The sequence below is a fragment of the Balaenoptera physalus genome, assembly GCF_965194825.1.
Source record: "Balaenoptera physalus genome assembly, chromosome: 13".
Classification (NCBI taxonomy): domain Eukaryota; kingdom Metazoa; phylum Chordata; class Mammalia; order Artiodactyla; family Balaenopteridae; genus Balaenoptera; species Balaenoptera physalus.
Window position 1 is genome coordinate 10,593,295 of NC_138892.1, and position 21,267 is coordinate 10,614,561.

The 21,267-nt window shown below is 44.1% G+C and overlaps 1 protein-coding gene across 3 annotated transcripts; it reads right to left on the reverse strand.

Moving 5' to 3' along the window:
- Positions 1 to 636: 636 nt before the first annotated feature.
- On the reverse strand, positions 637 to 21,267 carry EIF3L (eukaryotic translation initiation factor 3 subunit L). 3 transcript variants are annotated; one of them, XM_082420040.1, is made up of 13 exons: positions 21,152 to 21,266; positions 20,557 to 20,605; positions 19,455 to 19,665; positions 18,304 to 18,383; positions 15,507 to 15,568; positions 12,419 to 12,488; positions 12,149 to 12,222; positions 9,074 to 9,245; positions 7,183 to 7,337; positions 6,237 to 6,407; positions 4,927 to 5,424; positions 2,059 to 2,139; positions 637 to 856 (listed from the first exon to the last, which is right to left on the reverse strand). In XM_082420040.1, the coding sequence occupies exons 1-13, from the start codon at positions 21,182 to 21,184 to the stop codon at positions 818 to 820; spliced, it is 1,695 nt and encodes a 564-aa protein (XP_082276166.1). In that variant the 5' UTR covers positions 21,185 to 21,266; the 3' UTR covers positions 637 to 817. The 3 variants fall into 3 exon arrangements, with proteins under 3 accessions (XP_082276166.1, XP_082276167.1, XP_082276168.1); XM_082420041.1 differs by lacking the exon at positions 2,059 to 2,139 and having other exon boundaries at positions 21,152 to 21,267; XM_082420042.1 differs by lacking the exons at positions 18,304 to 18,383; positions 20,557 to 20,605; positions 21,152 to 21,266 and having other exon boundaries at positions 19,455 to 19,662.

The following is a 21,267-nucleotide window of genomic DNA, read 5'->3' on the forward strand; positions in this document are numbered from 1 at the left end:
TCCCATATGGCTGTTTAAGGGAGGGATGGCAGAGAGAGGGAAGAACAGACACCACTCAGCTGTGACTGGCCGTGAAGGTTCCGGCAGACAAGCAGTAGCTCCGAACCTCACTGAGGGTGGGAGAAGCTGCCCACGACATAAACCGAAGTTTTCAGTGTGAAAAATCAGGAGACCTGGGCAGCAGAAGACAGTAGCGTCTGGAGCCAACTCTTTGCTTTTTTTTCATAACTACGTGACCTCAATCAAGTCACTTGACTCCCCAAGTCTGTTTCCTCATCAGTGAAATGCGGATCCTACTAAACCCGAGCGGGAAGTACAGGCAGTGTATATGGATTCCTTTCAGCACAGTCCTGGCAGTAGGTGTTCAGCAGTTCCTTCCTGAAACCCAGCACTTCCATGAACATGCACGCAAATTATGGCAGGTCATTAACGCTCACAGGATTCTTGTGAGATGCAGATAAGATACTGAATATGAAAATGTCCTATATACTGTATAATGCTCTATGAATCCAGGGATTAAATAATTCAAACACCAATAACGAATGCATCAGGAGAAAGTATCTCATGACAAATGGGAAATTACATATTGTTGCCCTTGTCCACAGATGCTCCCCAACAATAATGAGATGACAAATCTGACTCTAAAGAAGATCCTTTATTGAGACCTATTTAAAAGATTTCACCCCGATTTAAATAAACTTCAACTCAGTTGACTGGCCGATGGTTGAGCTAGGTAAAGGCTTCATGGTGACAAAAACACTCCCCACCTATGATGACATCAAAATAGGTCCCTGAGTAGTGTCAAGTATGAATATACTCAGGGTCTCTGTCCCATCTTCTTCAGGGTTCGATTAAGCTGGAAGAGAAAGAAAAGCAAAGTCAGATATGGCTTTTTTTTTTTTTAATTTATTTGTTTGTTTGTTTGTTTTTGGCTGTGTTGGGTCTTCATTGCTGCACGCGGGCTTTCTCTAGTTGTGGTGAGCAGGGGCTACTCTTCGTTGCGGCGTGCAGGCTTCTCATTGCAGTGGCTTCTCTTGTTGCAGAGCACGGGCTCTAGGCACGCAGGCTTCAGTAGTCGTGGCACGTGGGCTCAGTAGTTGTGGCTTGCGGGCTCTTGAGCGCAGGTTCACTAGTTGTGGCGCACGGGTTTAGCTACTCTGCGGCATGTGGGATTTTCCCGGGCCAGGGCTCGAACCCGTGTCCCTTGCATTGGCAGGCAGATTCTTAACCACTGTGCCACCAGGGAAGCCCAGTCAGATATGGCTTTTTCACCAAACCTTTTCCTACAGTGTGCACGATCGCCAGGCCAGGCCGCCCCTCTGACATGAGCATGAGTTGCCTACTATCATGTGTAAATGCGCGGTTAGGTCCTCCACCCGACATTCTTATGGTGTCACACAATTCATGCAGCTTGTTCTATCTGCCCTTCACACTCAACAAACACACATCCCATACTGCTCTGCCCATTTTATAGACAGGAAAGGAACTCAGGGTGGCTAGACTTGCCAGGGCTGTATTATTATCCTGCAGGAGGAGTCTGGTAGCATGGACCACAGCACAGCAGTGACCTCTGCTGGGGGACTCAAAGCACCAAGATGCAGTGGCTCTAGCTATGGCCACAAAAAGTGACCCACAAGACCTCTCCAAGGGCAGGATGTGGAATGCACCAAGTCTGTCAGAACAGAGCTTCATGGTCTCAGCCTGCAGAAACTGGCCAGACCTGTCTAAGTCAGAGAGTAACTGCCAAATGGTGAGGGATGGGTAAGAGCAGGCAGTGAATCCACCCATATTAGGAAATACCAGGGAGGGAGAAGAGAGCTGGCCACCGGCAGCGGGAGATCTTGGAAAGAGATGCTCCAGAGAAGGCTGACACAGCAACTCCTACAGGCCCAACCCCACTCCCCAAACCCCAAGCAGCCGGCCAGTCTAGCTCAGAAACTTAAAGGGCCAATTTCAGGCTTTCTTGAAAACAGAAATGAGAAATAAAAAATTTGTAACTCCCCACCCAGTTCCTAACCTCTGTCCCCAGCCCACACACCGCTCTCTCAGACCTCTCACCTCTTCAAATTTGTGAATCTGCCGGATGAAGAAATCCCCATAGCGCCTGGCCACCTTGGTGTCTGCGATGTGGATCATGTCCTATGAGAAAAGCAGCCAGACAGAAGCAGTGAGGGAGAGCCACTTAACGGACCTGCACACAGCAGTGATGCTAAGTGCTAGATAAACCCCTGTGGAAGAGCATTACCAGTCAGTAGCAACTCTTTCTTCTTAGATGGCTGATTTTTATTTTCGTCTTGTTAATTCATTTATTTTACATTCTAGTCTTTTTAACGAACATGAATCTTTTGGCAATAGTAACATTTAAAATAGCATTTTATTCTTATACACTGTTTATGAGTATAAAGTTGCAAATTAGTCTAGATTTTAAATTGTTTTTTAGCTCAAAATATTTTGTTGAGCACCATTTTACTTGTAAATTATGACATAATCTAGGTTAAGACCCAAGAACTTTCTGAATCTCTTTGATAGGATTTTTTCAAGTCAAGGATGAAAAAAATAAAAAAAAATAGAAAGTATTTTGCCAAAGACAAACCTGAACCAAGAAGGAACAATAATAAAAACATGCAATTAAAAACATTTTCATGTAGGAAATTTAAATCATATTAATTTAACCTGAATATAACCTCACAGCAAAATTTTATTTGTAATAACCAAGTTGCTAAATCTTGGGAGAAGTATTTTATTAAAGACCATCCAGATGGTTGGGACCAGTTCAGCTGGGTCACTAAAAGGGATGGAGGGATGGAGCAAATGACTGATATTGCCAAAGAACGTGTACATGTCAGGCATTGGGAATAAATTCAAAAAGGACTTTAGCTAGCTGATGTGATACTGCACGGGACAGACAGGTCTGATATTTTAAAAAATCACTTAAAAACAACACTGAAAAACTTCCACTACAGACATGTTTCTGCTTTTGGTGAGTCTGTTCATGGCAGGGACAGCCAAGTTCTGCCAAACACGAAGCCTTCAAAAAGCCATGAAGTCTAAAATGAGAGGATCTGGTTTAGCAAGATAAGCTTTCAAAAACAAACTACCCAAACTGTGCAAGCAATCCCACAACTAGGTATATATACCCAAGAGAATACTGTTCACACAAAACTTGTACACAAAAATTCACAGCAGCATTATCCATAACAGCCAAAAAGTGAAAACAGCTCAACTGTCCACGAACTAATGAACAGATAAACAAAGTGTGGTGTACCCAAACAGTGGAATATTATTCGGCCGTAAAAAGGAATAAAGTACTGATACCTGCTACAACCTGGATTAAACTTGAAAAGATGCTCAATAAAAGAAATCAAACGCAAAAAGCCACATATTTCATGATTGCATTTTTAGAAAATATCAAGAATAGACAAATCCACAGAGACAAAAGGAAGATCACTGATTTGCCAGGGATGGGGGGGGAAAGGAGGAATGGGGAATGCTGCTAATGGGCAGGGATTTCTTTTTGGGATGACGGAAATGCTGTGGAATTAGACAGCAGAGATGGTTGTACAACATGGTGAATACACTAATAATCATAGAATTATACCCTTTAAAGTGGTGAAGTTTGTTATGCAAATGTTATCATTAAAAACTGTCAGCCAAAAATAAATTTAAAAAATTAATTTTTATTGGAGTAGGGCTGATTTACAATGTTGTGAAAAAAGAGTATTTAAATTAAATAAATAAAAAGTAGTTGTTAGCAATGGATAAACACAAACGTATGTATGGTATAGGTCTTGTGAGGTTATTTGTCTCTTAGGGTTGTGTATCCCTAAGAGATGTTGTGTACATGTGTGTATTGTAGACCAACATCTTTCTGAAAGCAACCAAAAATGTAGGATATTTTAAAAAATTGCCTCATAGGCGTTTCCCTGGTGGTGCAGTGGTTAAGAATCCGCCTCCCAGTGCAGGGGACATGGGTTTGAGCCCTGGTCCGGGAAGATCCCACATGCCGCGGAGCAACTAAGCCTGTGCGCCACAACAAAGAGCAGCCCCCACTCACCGCAACTAGAGGAAGCCTGCGCGCAGCAAGGAAGACCCAACACAGCCAAAAAAAACCCAAAAAACAAAAAACCTAAAAAAACACCGTATGTGTACTGTTCAATAGCCAAAAACCACCCAAATGTCCACCAGTAGAAGAATGGAACCACCGTGGTCAGTAACTGCAGTAGAAGTTGGACCATCACACATCACAGAACAATAAGCATGACTGACCTACTGCTACATATGACAACGGTGGATGGTGAGTCTCTCAAATATAATGTCGAGCAAAAGAAGCTGGACAGAAAATAGCACATACCGCATAATCCCATTATATCAAGTTCAAAGCCAGGCAGCACCAATCTAGGGTGGTACAAGTCAGGACAATGGCTTCCCACCCACTAAAGTACTTCCAGCAGTCTACTAAGCACCCTCCCCCCTTCTTCTCCAACCTCATCTCCCAACACAACGTCCTCTCAGGCCACTCCAGCTGCATCGCAGCTGTCTGGGCTCGCTCCTGCCTCAGGGCCTTTGCTCTAACTGCTCCCTCCACCTGGAATGCTCTTCCTCCAGTTATCTGCTTGCTAATTTCCACACCTCCTTCAAGTCTTAGCTTCAGTTTCACTTTCTCAACAAAGTCTACCCTGAGCACCTTACTTAATACTGCAGCCTGTGCCTTCCACCACCATTACCCCAACTTACTCCACGTGGCAACGTGGCACGTGGCAACTTCCAAACTACTACATGCTTTGCTTAACTGTAAAGCTTTCTGTCTATTTTTTAAACACTAGAATACCACAAGGGCAAAAATCTTTGTTGATTTTGTTCAATGATGTGTCCCAGATGCCCAGAACAGTGGGTGCCTTGAGAACCTAGCCCAAGCGGCAGTCATACCTTATCGATGTAGAAGTCGACCTCAGAGGCTGACTGAAATTCGCCATCGAGGGCAGAGATGCCACTGGTCCACACCAGGTTCTTCATTTTGTGTTTGAAGACAAGAAGCTGGATTCGGAACTCCTGCTCAGTGAGGTCCAGGAAGCCGGCCAGCTTGGCCACAGGCATGGTGGTGTAGAGCTTGAGGAAGCTGCGGATGGTTGAGAGTTGGGCCTGCTGCTGCACCTCATCAGAAAACACCTTCAGCTGCTGTAAGAAGGGCTCCTTGTGGTAATTGGGGTGTACGTTGTCATAGTTGGGCACTACAGGTGACAGGAATTTGGGGCAGGAGTAGCTGAAAAGTTCCTCGTAGACCTGTGGGTCACCTTTCTGCATGCGTAGCATCTTGTCCCCATATTTCTCCCGCAGCTGGAGGTGAATGCTCTCATCGATACGCATGGGGTACATGGTGAGGGCGATGGCCAGCAGGGCGTGCATCTGCTCATTCTGCTTGTTAATCTGGGGGTGGGGGGAGAGATCGGTGCAGGGTCAAGTGAATGGATTTTCTGAGGTCCCCACCATCCTCCCACTACACTCTGTACCGACCTTCTGACTTCTCCCTTTGCCTTACACCCTTCAGCTAACTTTCCCAATGTCTCCTCCAATCCCCCCTCTAGCTCTATGGAACTTCTGGCCTAGTTCCAGGTCCTGTGTAGTTGTTTCCTGGATTCTTTACTGGTACCTCTGTCTCGGTCTCACCAGTCCGCCCTACACATCACTGGCAGGTCAATCGTTCCACACCAATTATGATCAATTCACCCAGAAATCTTTGATGGCACTTAATGCCTCCAGAATAAAGATAAATACTTTAGCTGGGTAGTGAAGGTTATCCCAGACTCTAATACCCCAATCTGGCTGTTCTCCTGCCTTCTAGCCAAAATGATTTATTGTGCTACTACATGACCATACTTCCAAGTCTCAACACCTTTGCTCTGCTTAGAAACCTGCTCCCAATTCTATGCATGTTTTGAATCCACCCTCCTCCAGGCAAACTGCTTGAGGGCAGTACCCACATCTAACTGATTTTAAACACCCACAGCCCAGTGAACACTCTAGGCACTGCTGGGGAATAAAAGTGAAACAAAAGATACTGTCCTTATCATCAGGGTGTTAATGATCTGAAGTAATAGGTGTAACAAAGAAAACACTTAGAGTAGGCTAGCCGTTAAAAAAACCATCCTATTGAAAAAGCATATAAAAGCAAAATTTTTGAAGGCGTTTACCCAAAAACTGTTGGCATAGGTGTGTCAGCTGGTCAGAGGCCTCCTTACCATCTCATATTTGTACGTGGTCCTCTGGAACATGCTCTTGGTCCTCTGGATGTAGAGAAGGATGTTGGCAAAGACCCGGATAGCATCCTGGTATCGACGCATCATCAAATATGCAAAACCGACATAATAGTATGTGGTAACCTGGCACTCGGGCACACGAGAATACATGCTCTGTGGAAGGAGGCAGAAGCAGCATCCATGAATCTCAAGACCGATTCATCCCAGGTAGGATCTGGAAGTTGCTGGGGCCTAGTGTCAGCTGAGGTGGAAGCACTGAGAGCTCCCTGCAGAGGCCCTGAACTACCCAGAGGAATCCTGGCTCTGAAGTCAGAGGCTCTGAGTGCAGATCGTACCACTTACTGATTATGTGACCTGAGGACTCCATTTTCTTGGCTGTAACAGAAAAGGACTGGACCAGGTAACCCTAAAATTTCTTTCAGCTCTAAAATCATCTACACCTCACTTTCACATTCTTTCTTGCTTTCTACTCCTTGCTTTTCCAAATAAGCCCTATAAGAGAAAGGACAGATAAGATACACACACGTCAAACAAAAACGTACCAAGTTTCTGTGGCCAGGAAAACAACCACTGCTAACGTATCATTACCTGTGCCACCTTAGAACTAAGTAAGTCTTTCATTAATTCTTCAGTGAAAGTTGAAAAGTAAAAATCTGCCAGCATCAGTCTGGTTTGAAAATAGAATCCAAAGACTGTTGAATATTTTAAGTGTTGTTAAGCACCAAAGAGAAACCACCTGGTCCAGGTTCAGATTTTCCCTGCAGTGGTTTTCCCAGTTCTTGTCTCAATTTTCCACTGACCTGGGGAGGAATCCTCTTTTATTCTCTGTGAAATCTGTTCTAATAATAGATCAGAGTCTCTCTTGAAGCAGACAGGCAGACTTTCTGGCTCTGGGAAGGTGGGCCTGAGGAAACAGGGAATGAATTACCTTCTTGTTCAGTTCGATGTTCTCCAGCACCTTGATGGCCTGGTAGTAATCCCCCAACAGGGAGTGCAGACGCAGAAGCCCCACCAGGCTGAAGTAGCCAAGCATCTTGTAGAGGGAGTGCCGTCCATACTCCCCAGCCACACTCTCAGGGTCACCTGAGAGAGACACACAGACACTGTGAGCACTTCAGCAGGGGCAGTGGAAGGAGGGCAAGCCTGACCCTTGAAGTTTACCCTCAGTAAACTCTTCATCTACTGCCAGTCTCTAAAGCTTCCTGCAACAGGGAATAACTGCCTTCGAAGGAATACCAAGAAACATCACGCCTGGCCTTATGCTAAGCTTACACTTCTAAGTCACCTAAGGGGTGTGGCAGCCCCCCATCCACACACACCTGAGAATATGAGAGGACCCCTCTCATCAACAAGACTTACTCGGCAAGGCCCCTCCTTTCAGCAAGTCCATGAGAGCCAAGCTCTCTTCCTCATAACACTATGCAGGCGTGTTCCTACTTATCTTCCTAAGACACTATTTGCCTTTCTCACTGAGTTGACATTTGCACTGATGGTGCAAAAACAACGTGGGTAAAACTACGGACAACTTAGCATCAATCGGATAGTGGCACCAAACTCTACTGTCATCACTGTATTCTTTACCACCACTCACCTGCAATAAAAGAACCAGCCACTTTCTTTTCCCCACAAAACCCCATTTTTACTTGAAAAAATAACTGATACACAGACTATGAATAGAGACATGGGTATTTTCTCAAAAATGAGTGCAGTGAGCCTGTTAAGATGTCAATGAAAACAACTGGCAGTGTTGGCTGCCAATGAAAACTTGAGCTTTTAAGTAAAAATTAGAATTTCATAAAACTTCTATCTGCCACTATGAACTCAACAGCTCCCCAATGAAGACCTATCCGATAAGGTTGATGGTCAAAGTAACAGATGTGGTTTCAAAAAACTGTATAATTGGGACTTCCCTAGTGGTCCAGTGGGTAAGACTCTGAGCTCCCAACGCAGGGGGCCCAGGTTCGATCCCCGGTCGGGGAACTAGATCCTGCATGCATGCCGCAATTAAGAGTTCGCATGCCGCAACTAAGACCTGGCACAGCCAAAATAAATAAATAATTAAAACAACAACAACAACAAAAAACCCCAAAAAACTGTACAATAAAATGTGTCAACTTTCAGAAAATCTTGATAGCTCAATGAATCAGTATTTTACAAAATCATGCATGGGTAAAAAAATTCATGCAAGCTGCAGGATAAACCAATGAACTTTAATGTAACAAAGTATAAGTTCACTGATAAGGCTTCAGATTCCACACTGCAACTAACCTGTATGAAACTACCCCCTATCAATTTCTGATGCAGAACCAGAGAAGAGCCAGGCTACCTGTAAAGGCTATTAAGTTTCTCTTCCCTGTCCCAATTAAATCTCTGTGTGAGGCCAGATTTCCCTCAGATACTTCAACAAACAGCATATTGTCACAGACTGAGTGAAGAAGCAGGAGACTCCAGCTCTCTTCTATGAAGCCAGACATTAAAGAGGTTTGCAAAAACACCACTCTTCTCACTGTAACAAGATCTATATATAGATAAACCTTGTGATTCTTAATCTTTTAAGACTGTAAAGTGGTCCTCACACCAAAAAGTTTGAGAAGTGCTTATCTAAACAAAGGCCCTGGAGAGGCAGTAGAAGTGTTTACAAATGCAGCTCTCAGGAAGTGCTTGTTCAGTCTGTTGGCCAACAGACTGCCAAACCCTGCAGCCCCCAGATCAGCCCTCGGCTCCTGTTCACACCCAAATACCAAAGAGGAGCAGCCCATCGCTCCTCCGCACTACCTGCAGCCTCTACTCATGACGCACAGATGACAGGCAGCACTCACCTCCACTTGTGTACACCTCTAGCTGTCGGTTGATGTTGGACTTGTCTACTAGGGAGTGAAGGACATTGAGGACACTGTGAACATTCCAGATTTTGGGATTGGAACGAAGGAAGTCGATCTCCTCCTCTGACTTCTTGGCAGTCTTACAGCGGTACTGACTAAACGACTGAAACTGTTGAGGAAAAAGGGAAACGTGCAGCAGTGGCGTTAATGCCAAAGGGACAGCACAAGCACACAACACGCTACTGCTACCACTTCTCCGGCTACACCAGTCTGTGCACTACTGGTTCTTTCAAAGCCATCTTTGATTAAGCTGTGGATTTGTTCATTACTATGTTACTTATTCCACAGCTAAGTAAAAAGCTCTAAAATGAGAAGTAATTTGTGGAAAAAAACATTCAATTTGGAGTCTAAAGTTACTTAACGTCTCTGGGCATTACAGTGCCGTCAGCCTGGCCACCAGAGTCAGGTGGCTTACAACAGATCTACTCATACATGGTAGAGACGGGGCAGGTACCTGCATGTGTGTGTCTTCCCTTCCAGAGGTGACCATCAGTTCACCTGTGACAGGAACCCAGTCTGAGTCACCCCTGTCCCAACCACAGAGCCTGGCCAAGTGCAAGGCACACATAGGGTACATACCACAGCTATTTGTTTGGGGCAGGGATTCTATCTGGGACCAGCACTGGGCTGGCTCCATCTGTCACCCAGAGACTAGCACAGGAGACCTAGTTACTGTCAGAATTAAAAGCTCCCTGGTTGATTTCTGGTGCACACACAGGTTTGGAAACCAGGGACCTAGAATCTAGGTTCTAGATGACCTAAGATTACTTTTCAACTCTAAAATATCATCTTCCTCCAAGAGTGCGAGTGCAGGAGAAAACGTTTCCAAATTTACAATAAACAAATAGTATCGGGGCTTCCCTGGTGGCGCAGTGGTTAAGAATCCACCTGCCAATGCAGAGGACACAGGTTCGATCCCTTGCCTGGGAAGATCCCACATGCTGCGGAGCAACTAAGCCCATGCGCCACAACTACTGAGCCCGCGCTCCACAAAGAGAAGCCACCACAATGAGAAGCCCACGCACCGCAACGAAGAGTAGCACCCGCTCACCACAACTAGAGAAAGCCCACACGCAGCAACAAAGACCCAACACAGCCAAAAATAAAAATAAATTTATAAAAAAAACAAAACAAAGAATAGTATCCAGAATATAGAAGGAATTCTCATAAGCCAAAAAGAACAAGATCATCCAACAGAAAAATGGGCAAAGGATACTGATGATCACTTCGAAGAAAAACAGGATTGGTCAATTAGCAGGGAAAACGTTCCATCTCTTCAGAGAAACGTAAATTAAAATGATTACCATTTCTTTCCTATCAAACTGACAAAAATTAGATCGATACCACCCGGTACAGAAAACTTGCTCTCAAATGCTGCTGGTAGTAGTATAATTTGACACAGCCTTTTAGGAGGGCACTAATTACTATTTATTAAAATCCAAAGTGACAAAATGTTCTATATCTTAATTGTGGTGGTGTAAACATTTGTCTAATCTCATCAACGGTACACTTAAAATTGGTACACTTTATTGCATGCAAATTGTGACTCTACTTATCTGACTTAAAAAGATTTTAAAAGCAAATATCCTTCAGACAACAACTCTACTTATAATCATCCCTAGAAATAGACTTTATCTGTAACACATACACCAGAAGAGTGGTACACCATGTACGTGGCACAAAAGAACAAGGCAGGTCTCTATATGATGACTATCTTTCCAGACAGTAATTGATGCCTCTGCAAAGGCAAGGAAGAAAAACATTTTCACTTTATCTGCAGTTAAAAAAAAAAAAATCTCAACAATAGCAACACATTCATATATTACTGCATCAATACAAATAAATGAAAAACTGGTGGGGAATACGGAGCAAAAAAAAAAAAATTTTTTTTTTTTTAATTTTAAAGACAAAAAACAACAAGAATAAAGAAGAGAGCGGTGGGGAAGAGCCCCTCACCCCATGCAGTTTAACTGGTGTTTTCTTCTTAAGCGGCTTACAGTGCTCTCACTTTTCACAAAGACTGGCTGGAGGAATCACACCTGGCCCACACTGGCCAGTCTTTGTTAGAAGCAAGAGCACTTAAACCCCTTAAGAGAACACCAGTTAAGCCCAGGGAATTAGGATTATCTTAAGATGGATGAAGAACCTTAGCACAGATGATCCTCCCTGACTTGCTGCTGCCCAACAGGACAGCCAATCTAAAATTATGCCAAGTAACAAGCCAAGGAGCCAGAGAGGGCAAACAAGGCCAGTGTGGTCTGTGGCCTTCACTGCACAAAGGCACTGGAGCCTGTCCTGAGCAGGAAGCCTCTTTCTCAAAGAGCCCTAGGAAGGTTTCCTCAGCTCACCAATCACAACTTATCAGCACTCTGTACTCAAAGTCTCTTTGATCCATGGGGCTCAAATAACTGCTTTATTAGGAAACTGATTTCTCCTGAAATACCTAGTAAGAGCTGTGCCATCCCTGTAAAACATGGAAAAGATGTTTTTCCAAAATCAATTATTTTATGTTTTTTAGCAACAGCACTCTGAGATAGGTAATTTTTCCCTTTTGATAAAAATGTTCCTTCATTCTGATCCAACACATACTCACATCACCACCACCACAATCAAGATATAGAATCTTTCTCCTGTAGGCGAGGAAAGTGAGGCTCAGGAGCTAAAGTAACACGTCATCACTACAGAGCCACCAGGTGGCAGCCCCCAGACAAGTACCCACTCCTAGCTGACTCCAAAGCCTGGAAACCTGTGTTCTTCCCGCCAGACCACCTCTCAAGGTCAGTTAAGAACGTGGTGAATGTCAGGAGCTCAGTTCTCCAGACTTCTGAGTTCAGAATGGAGCTCTTAGACCTCACTGATTCAAAAAACCACAACATAGGCCACTTCCACAGGGTATTTCACACTACCCTAGGGTGACTATATACCATGATCTTTTTAACAACACAAACAATGGTAACAGCTGCTCCTTGTCTGGACCAGTTATTTCAAATTAGGCCAAGGCTGACCAGATACCTGGTAGATGAACTCATCGATGATATCCCAGAGCCACTGGTTGGGGAGTTCAAGGGGAGCAGGACCATCAGCATCTGGGAAGAGACCACAGAAGAGTCAGACTCCATCAATGACTATGCCCATTCCGTAAGGCTGCAGAATGCATTCTGTAATTTCTCTCTTAAAAGGACTATGAACCACAAGACTTCCCCCTCTTCCCACCTGCACATTAAAATCCTGCTAAAAAGAGCTGAAGGCCAATACGAGGTCTCATCATAACCTCAGACTCACTGAGAATGTAGTTGAAGAGATTGCAGTAGTTGTAATAGGATTCAAACCTCTGCTCCAAGGAGGGTCCCCCCTGTAAAGAAAGCAGAGAAAGGAGGACACATTTAATCTAAATGCGTTCTACTCATGGCCTGCCACTGACAACTGAAAACAATTACAGCTGATCCTTGAAAACACAGGGGTTAGGGGCACCAACCCTCCAGAGTCAAAAATCTGTGTATAATGTATCGTTGACCCTCCACATCTGCAGATTTAACCAATGGTGGATCCTATAATACTATAAATATTTATTGAAAATATCTGCAAATAAGTGGACCCGCATAGCGCCAACCCGTGTTGTTCAAGGGTCAACTATACATGAGAATTGACGTCGGCTCTCCCCTTCTTAGCATGTAAGAGCACTCAAGTGACACGGAAGATAGTTAAGTGCTACAGCAGTTCAAAGGGGCACTGAATACCTGACGCCAATGGTCAAGTTTTATGCCAAAAACTTTAACTGACCATTAAAGATCAGGCATATAGATCTGGCAAGGCAGAGGAGTGAGGGGAAGGTGTTTCAGGAAAAACAGGACTAATGAAGGCAAAGAAGTAAAATCGTGGTGCTTGAAGGTTAGGGAGTAAGGCAGACAATGCTACACTGGGCTACACTGGGCCAGAAATGCAGAGGTCTTACAGTGGCAAACAAGAATTAAGCCGGGGGTCAGCAAATCCACCATCACCTGTTTTTGTAAATAAGAACCTTAACCGGAACACAGCCGTGTGTACTCACTGTCCATGGCTGCTACAAAGCTGAACAGATTTGACAGAGACCATTACAGCCCTCAAAGCCTAGAATACTCTCTATCTTGCCCTGTACATAGCAGGCTGCTGACCCCTGATCTAGACTTCATGTGGCTGGCAACTTAGAACCACTGAAGATTTCTGAGCTGGGGAACAACATGATGTATGGTGTATTTTGTGATGGAATAGAAAGAACACTGCCTTGGAGTCTTAGCCCCTGAAAAATGAGATTATGAAGTGAAAGTGCCTAATACAGTAAACGCTCTTTCAATGAAAACCTCCTCCTCCAACTCCCCCCCATCATGTACGTGAAACTGCCCCATCTGGTACCTAGTGAAGAGATCATGGGGTCAACAAACTTCTGCTGAATCTTCATCTACAGACCAGAGGAAAGATCAGAGGTGGCAACCAGCCATACTATGGGTTCTGATGCCACGTTCTGCCAAAAGCCATGTTATACAGGCTGGCTAGATTCCCAGCCCAGCCTGCAAAGTACCTGAGCCATAGCATCAATGATAGGAGAGAATCTTTACTTTCTATCAAATGAGGTAGTCAGAGAGCTCACTGGGATGCCAGAAAAACATGGCCCCCCGCATTACTTCGGCAACAAGAACTCCTTCACCTACCACCACTGATGGTGGGGGGCTCCTGGGCCAAGGCCAGAGCTCTTGTCAGGTCAAGTCATCCTCAAGGGGATGAGAGTGAGTGTGAGAAGCTGGGAACTCTTTAGATAGAAATACCCTAAGGAGACTGTGGTGGAAGTTTCTTTCATTTACACAGGCACATACATGCTCCAACAATTAACGTGTCAATGTGGGGGATCAGACACTGGATTAGAGCAGCAAACAAGACAAAGTCCGTGCCCTGGTGGAGTTTACCCTCTAGTGGGGGAAGCAAACAAAACCCAAATAAATAAGACAATGTCAGAGAGTGATATGTGCTCTGAAGTGTCACACAGTATGGCTAGGAGCCAAGGGAAGGAGGGAAAGATGCAGGAAATGAGACTGGCAAGGAAGTCAGGGGCCAGGTCAAGCAGGACCATGACTAAGACTTGGGATTTTATTCTAAGTATGATGGGAAGTCATGGTAGGATTGTGAGGAAGGGGGTGACTTGATGAGACTATGTTTCAAAAGGATCACCATGGTTACTAGGTTGAGAATAAACTTAAGCGGGCAAGAGTGGAAACTGACACCAGGTGAGCAGTTATGCAGTCATTCAGGCAAGAGATAATAATGCCTTGAACTAGGGTAGGTATGTGTATTTTTTAAAGATACAATGCTGTATGCACACCTAACAGACTACAGTACAGTGTAGCATAACTTTTTTTTTTTTAAAGATTTATTATTTATTTATTTATTTAAAAATAAATTTTTGGCCGTGTCGGGTCTTAGTTGTGGCACACAGGCTTAGCTGCCCCGCGGCATGTGGGATCTTAGTTCCCCAACCAGGGATCGAACCTGCATTCCCTGCATTGTAAGGTGGATTCCTTACTGCTGGACCACGAGGCAAGTCCCTAGCATAACTTTTATATGCACTTGGGAACCAAAAAATTCATGGGACTGGCTTTATTGCGATATGCACTTTATTGCAGTGGTCTGAAACCAAACCTGCAATACCTCCAAGGTATGCCTGTAAACAGTGTAGATGGTATTTTAAGAGACTTAGGGCACTCTAAAATTTAGAAATCAGGAAGAAAAGAATCCAGCAAGTGCCCAAAGTTGGAAGAGTCTGGTAGAAAGAATAATGATGTCACAATAAGACAGGTCTAGCTTCAAAGAGTTTTGCCATTTACTAGCTGCACAAATTTGAGAAAAAGCAACCTCTCTGCACCTCAGTTTGCCTACTTTGCAGGATCACCATGGGGATTAGAGACATGCAGACGCATGTCAAGTGCCTCGAATTGTGCCCAGCACACAGCCACAGTTGTATGTATTTCTCAGAGGGCAGGAGGCTCAGTGGCAATGCACTGAAGGGAAAAAGCAAGGGCACTCCAAGCGGAGGCATCCGAAGGTACCTGGGACACACTTTTAGGATGACGTCCTGCAACCCAGTGCATGTGGTAAGTGTCCAGTCAAGAACTGTGGGGATAAAGAAATTAAACAGGATGGACAGGCTATGCAGTGGTACCATTTGCCTGAAACAGACACCCAGCTTTCTGGGTTCAATCATTCCCTCCATCCTTTCTTAAAAGAAAGCTCAGAAAACACACCAACCACTCTTGGACACTGAACCAATATAAACTAGCAATTGTCTTCCAGGGATAAAAATGGCATAGAGTTTAAAAACTGCCAGCAACGTTTAGATACTCACACTGACTTTGGCATATATGTGCCTGTAGTATAATTCTTTGTACAGAATCAGAAAGACAGCATCTGAAAGAGATGGCAGAGGGGTGCTTTAGTAATCCACCAAACAACTGGGGTCTTCTGGCAGTTTTAGCCCTTGGTGGGAAGTAAAGTGGTAAATGTGATTTCAGAAACCAAACAACATCAAAATTCTAACACTTACACCCCAAGAATACATACAACGAGAAAATTCATTTCCCATTTTATTCTTTCAACCTCATCTTAATCTCGTTCAGGCCCATTTCCCTTCACCATTTAGATATTTTTGCCATACAGTTGCTTAACCAGGACGTAAATACTAATGGCTCCATGGAAGGCGATATGACAGTATCAGAATTGCAAATACATGGGGATCTTTGACTTAGACATCCTATTTTAAGGAATTTATCCTATTGATATGATGCAACCATTAAAAAGAAAGAAGGGGGGGGGACTTCCCTGGTGGCACAGTGGTTAAGAATCCACCTGCCAACGCAGGGGGCACGGGTTCGAGCCCTGGTCCGTGAAGATCCCACATGCCACGGAGCAACTAAGCCCGTGCGCCACAACTACTGAGCCTGAGTGCCACAACTACTGAAGCCCGTGTGCCTAGAGCAGATGCTCTGCAACAAGAGAAGCCACTGCAATGAGAAGCCCGCGCACCGCACCGAAGAGCAGCCCTCTCTCGCCGCAACTAGAGAAAGCCCACGCACAGCAACGAAGACCCGACGCAGCCAAAAATAAATTAATTAATTTAAAAAAAAGCGGGGGGGAGCTCTTTGGATATCAATGTCATGCAGAAGTTAACATACAGGTCTGAGACTATTATCCTTAGAAAGGCCTGCTGGTAAAGTTGGTCCTTGCTTGGTATCTGGGAACCTAGATTTCAGGAGGGTTTCCCACCAATCTCATAAGGGTGGTCTGCTATCCCCAAACTGTTTGTGCAAACAACATGGTTTATACTGAACACCTGCTTTCCTTCTGGGAGTCTGGAATTTCAGTACATGCTAGGCAGAGGATGTGCCTACACGACCAGCCCCCAATAAAATGCCTGGACATTGAGTCTGTAATGATCTGCTCTGGTAGCTCCATAGAAAGCCCCACAGCTGTCGGACTGAGTCCTGTGAATCCTCCTAGCAAATAATCAAACCTGGGGGTGGTCTTGGGAATCCTGGAGCTGCAGAATACGCTCCAAAAATATAATAAATTTTAAAAATGGAAAGAAAGAAGCATCTATTTAGTCTTTGTAAAAAAGGAACAAGTTATTCCTAATTGCTTATATATGCATAGAGTATCAGAGGAAGGATAAACAAGAAAATGGTGAACACTAGATGGCTCCAAAGAGAAAAACGGACAACTTGGGATAGAAATGGGAGGGGGATTTTTATACCAAATCTTTTATACTTTGAGTCCTGTGAATCCTTACCTGTTTAAAAACATGTATTACAGGACTCCTATTGTGCTCAACATACACAATATTATATTCTTTATGGCAAAATATTAAACAGCATAACGTCTGAGCAACACGGAAACCCATTTAAGAGTGAGTTCTAGCAAACGTATGGACACCAAGGGGGCAAAGTGGCGAGGGGGTGGTGGTGGGATGAACTGGGAAATTGGGACTGACGTACATACACTAATATGTATAAAACAAATAACTAATAAGAAGCTGCTGTATAAAAAATAAATTAAAAGAAAAAAAAAAGAGTGAGTTCTAGGACTTCCCTGGAGGTCCAGTGGTTTAGAGTCTGCACTCCCAATGCAGGGGGCACAGGTTCAATCCCTGGTCAGGGAACTAAGATCCTGCAGGCCACACTGTGTGGCCAAAAAAAAAGAAAAAAAAAAGAATGAATTCTAAACCTGAGTAACGATGATGATACTAATGTTTACTATTCAAAAAATGTTAGCTGTAACAAAAGAAGTGAAAGACTTGTACGTTAAAAAACTACAAAACACTGTTGAAAGAAATCAAACACCTAAATAAATGGAAAGACATCCCATGTCCATGGATTAGAGAACTTAATATTGTTAAATGGCAATACTCTCCCAAATTGATCTTCAGATCCAACATAATTTCTATTGAAATCCAAGCTGGCTTCTTTGCAGAAATTGACAAGCTGATCCTAAAATTCACACGGAAATTCAAGGGACTCAGAAGACCCAAAGCAATTTTGAAAAAGAACAACAAAGGTGGAGGACTTACACTTGCCAATGTCAAAACTTACTCCAAAGCTACAATCATTGAGACAGTGTGGTTGGTACAAGCATAAGGATAGACATAGATCAATGGAATCAAAGTGACAGTCCAGAAATAAACCTCTACATTTACATGATAACAGATTTCGGGAAGTGTCAAGACAATTCAATGGAAAAAGAATGTTCTTTCTGAAAATTGGTACTGTCTGGCTATCCACATGCAAAAGAATGAAGTTGGCTCTTCTTACTTCACACTATATATAAATGACACCACCAGAAAGTGAAACGTGAGAGGAGGCCAGAGAGGCCATTCTGGAGCAACTGTAATGACCCCAAAAATTACGGAGGGAAAAGGAAGCCAGTCAAGACAAAAATCCCAATTTCAGCTTTCACCACATGTGAAACACCTCTGTCCCCTCTTCATCTATTCAGCTTTCATTCAACAAGTTACTAAGGAATTTACTATGTACCAAACCCTGGGGAAATAAAATGGCGAGCAAAACAGACACAGATCGTCCTGAGCTTTCTAATGAGCCTCAGTCATAAGATCCCATCCAACACACAGGACATAAAACACTCACACCTACCGTTGCCAACCTGTGGAGCAATGGTTTCAGCCTCAGGCCAAGGTGTATTTTTGAAGAATCTTTCAGTCAACTTGGTCCAGCTGAAAATCAAGAAAAAATATTCTAGAACTCCAAAACAGGAAGGATCTGAGAAGAGACAATCCTCATATTTTATAAATAAGTACCCAAGCTCCGAAAAGGGAAGAAGTCACGGAAACAGAGCCAGGGCCAGAGCCTCCAAGTCTACAACTTTCCTCAACCCAATTCTACACCCCAGACAATCTTTCTTAATAAGGTGAAACATTTCTTTTACATCAGCTAGGCACCTACCAAGCTCTTCAGGATCATCTCCTGCCTCCGTATCATGAACTCTAGTCATATTTCACTGCTAACTGTTCCCTGACTTGAGAACTACCTTTTAGACACCTCCACCCCCCTCCCTTAGCTTTCCACCTCCCCTTCCACTTCCTGGAGCACTGTGCCTCCTCCCCCTCTCCAAACATGGAAGCAAATCAGTCTGTTTGTTGCAGTCTGATGCCACAACAGCCCTCGAGCATCCAACGCAAACACTGCTGCCCAAGATGCTTCACAACCCTATTTCCTTGATGAAGTCTTTCCTGACTGACCTGTCTCATTTCTAACGCCCATTACATAAGGGCAGTCCTCTCAAAACCAGAAGCAACCCCTCAGAGCTCGGCTCACCCTGTTTTGTGTTGAAAAGTTGTCCAGCACAGTTTAGAAATTAGGTTCTGGTGACAAACTGGACAGGTTCAAAACTCAGCACATCCACTTAACTAGCTATGAGATTTATCCTTTCTGTGCTTCGTTTTCTCATCTATAAAATGAGGAAAACAACAGAACCTACTTCATGGGGTTACTGTGAAGGGTAAATCACTAAATACAGAAAAAGCACTCCGAACATTGCCTGATCTATAATGATCATACATGTTATTGCTATTATAATTATTGATAGTGATGGTATTATTTCAGGCCTTGTACAAGTTCTGGGCAATAAGTTCAACAAAATAACATGTCCCTAGCCCCCAAAGAATCACAGAAACCCCTCGGGCACTCTCTTTACAGAGAAATGAATAAACATCACCCCTTTTTAGAGACTGCATTACTAAGCCAGTCTCACCCAGTAAGTGATCATCTCAGCCAACGGCCCATACCTGTTCTCATAGATGTCCTGAATCTCATACACCTTCTGGTCAATGACATCGCTGGAGACACGACTGGCCTGTAGCTCATACACTTTCTGGTCAATTAAGTCCGAGACAGTTTTGTGGAAATACTGGATGAAATTTTTGATCACTTCAGGGATCACCTGATAGGTCTGCTGTTCATACTGACGTTCATAAGCCAGATCCTGCTTCGGATCTCCTAGAGATTAGATATAATAAATACTTCAAATCCACATATAGGACATAACAAGGACAAAGCCATCCCCAAACAAAACTCAAGTCTATAAAATCGGGTATAATTCCCTTTTAAACACTCAGAAATATAAATCCTCTCCATGTCACTCCCAATCCCCACGGGCCTGTTTCCTCAGAACATTTTCCCACTACTTATTTATTTATTGAGGTTACTTATTTGCTTATTGTTTCCCGCACCAGAACCTAACGTCTATGAAAGCAAGAACCCTGTCTTGCACCCAGGTGTACCCTCAAGACCTGGAACAGTTATGGGGGGAGGGGGGGAACTGTGCGAAGAGCAGTAAGTAGTAGGCACTTAATATTTTTTGAATAAATGAATGACTGCCATTTTCTACCCATATGACTTGGTGCAAGTAACTAAACTTCCCTATCCTCAAGTTTTCTCACCTGTAAAGTTAATTTATGTCTTTATAGAACTGCTGTAAGGGGTAAATAGAATACTTCACACCAAGTACCCAGAACAACACATGGCACTTACTAAGTGCTAAATCAAACCAAGTTACTGTAACAACTCAGGAAACATCAAAAACCTTCCAAAAAAGATTTCACTTGGACTTGGTTTCAATTACTTTAATTTTTCACAACAAGATTTTCTTCTTCAGCTAATAGCTTCAACAAGGAAACCACAGTCAGGACAGGAACCCTTCCCTTCTGAGACTTTAAGGTGGACCATGAATAAGGTCTGGTTTAATAGCTCTCCTGCCGAGAGCTAGTAACTGACTCTAAACCTGGACCATCAAGACCTAGTTTTAAGCAGGTGCCCGTCAGAGCTGCTCTGAGACATCCAAAAAGGTGCCAATCCCTAGAAGCTGGCCAGGCAAACCTGTAGACTCACCTGTGTGCATATCATAGTCGCCCGAGTAAGCATAGGGATCGTAAGCAGCCTATAAACGAAAGAAACACAGACAAAACAGTCACCAATTCGTGAATCCAAAATGCTCGTTCTAGGTTCTAAGGATACAAAGGTGAATAAGACACAGTCTCGTTCTTTGAGGAACTCAGACGCCCGTGAGAAAAGGGAGACTAAACAGACAATAACAATACCGCGTTATGGCTGTAATAAGGCAGCGCAAAGCACAAGAGGCTGTGGGAATCTGCGGGGCTTAACAAGACTGAACCCAGACCATAAGAAATCAAAGTGCAGTTACAGACACACAGAATCCTATAACTAGCCTCCATTCCCGGACTTGGAAAAGGAGAGGACCAGGGGACCGGACACACGAGATGGGCGGGCCGAGACGGGCTGATCAGGAGCCGGGAGCTGCGGGTGGCAACGGCATGAGGAACGCGCAGGCGGGGAGGCCGGCTGGGGCTGGTCGCGGCCCGAAAGTGCTCCCGGAGAAGCCCGGAAACCGTCTCCCCGCGGGGCACAGCATCCAAAGAGCCCTGCCCCTGTCGCGGAGCTCAGCACACGCTCAAAACCAGATTACCTCAGACTCGTAATCGTCAGCAGGATACGACATGGCTGCGGCGCTCGCGGACCTAGCCCGGAAAGAACGGAAAAGGCGGGTCTCGCCTGCCTCTTGACGCCGGAAGTCCAGCCCCC

Coding starts and splice junctions, on each gene's coding strand:
- EIF3L (XM_082420040.1), bottom strand. CDS start 21,184: ATGTCGTATCCTGCTGACGATTACGAGTCTGAG. Junction 9,246..12,148: donor TCGATGAGTTCATCTACCAG/GTATCTGGTCAG, acceptor TTTCCTCAACAG/TTTCAGTCGTTTAGTCAGTA. Junction 5,425..6,236: donor CCACGTACAAATATGAGATG/GTAAGGAGGCCT, acceptor CCCCACCCCCAG/ATTAACAAGCAGAATGAGCA.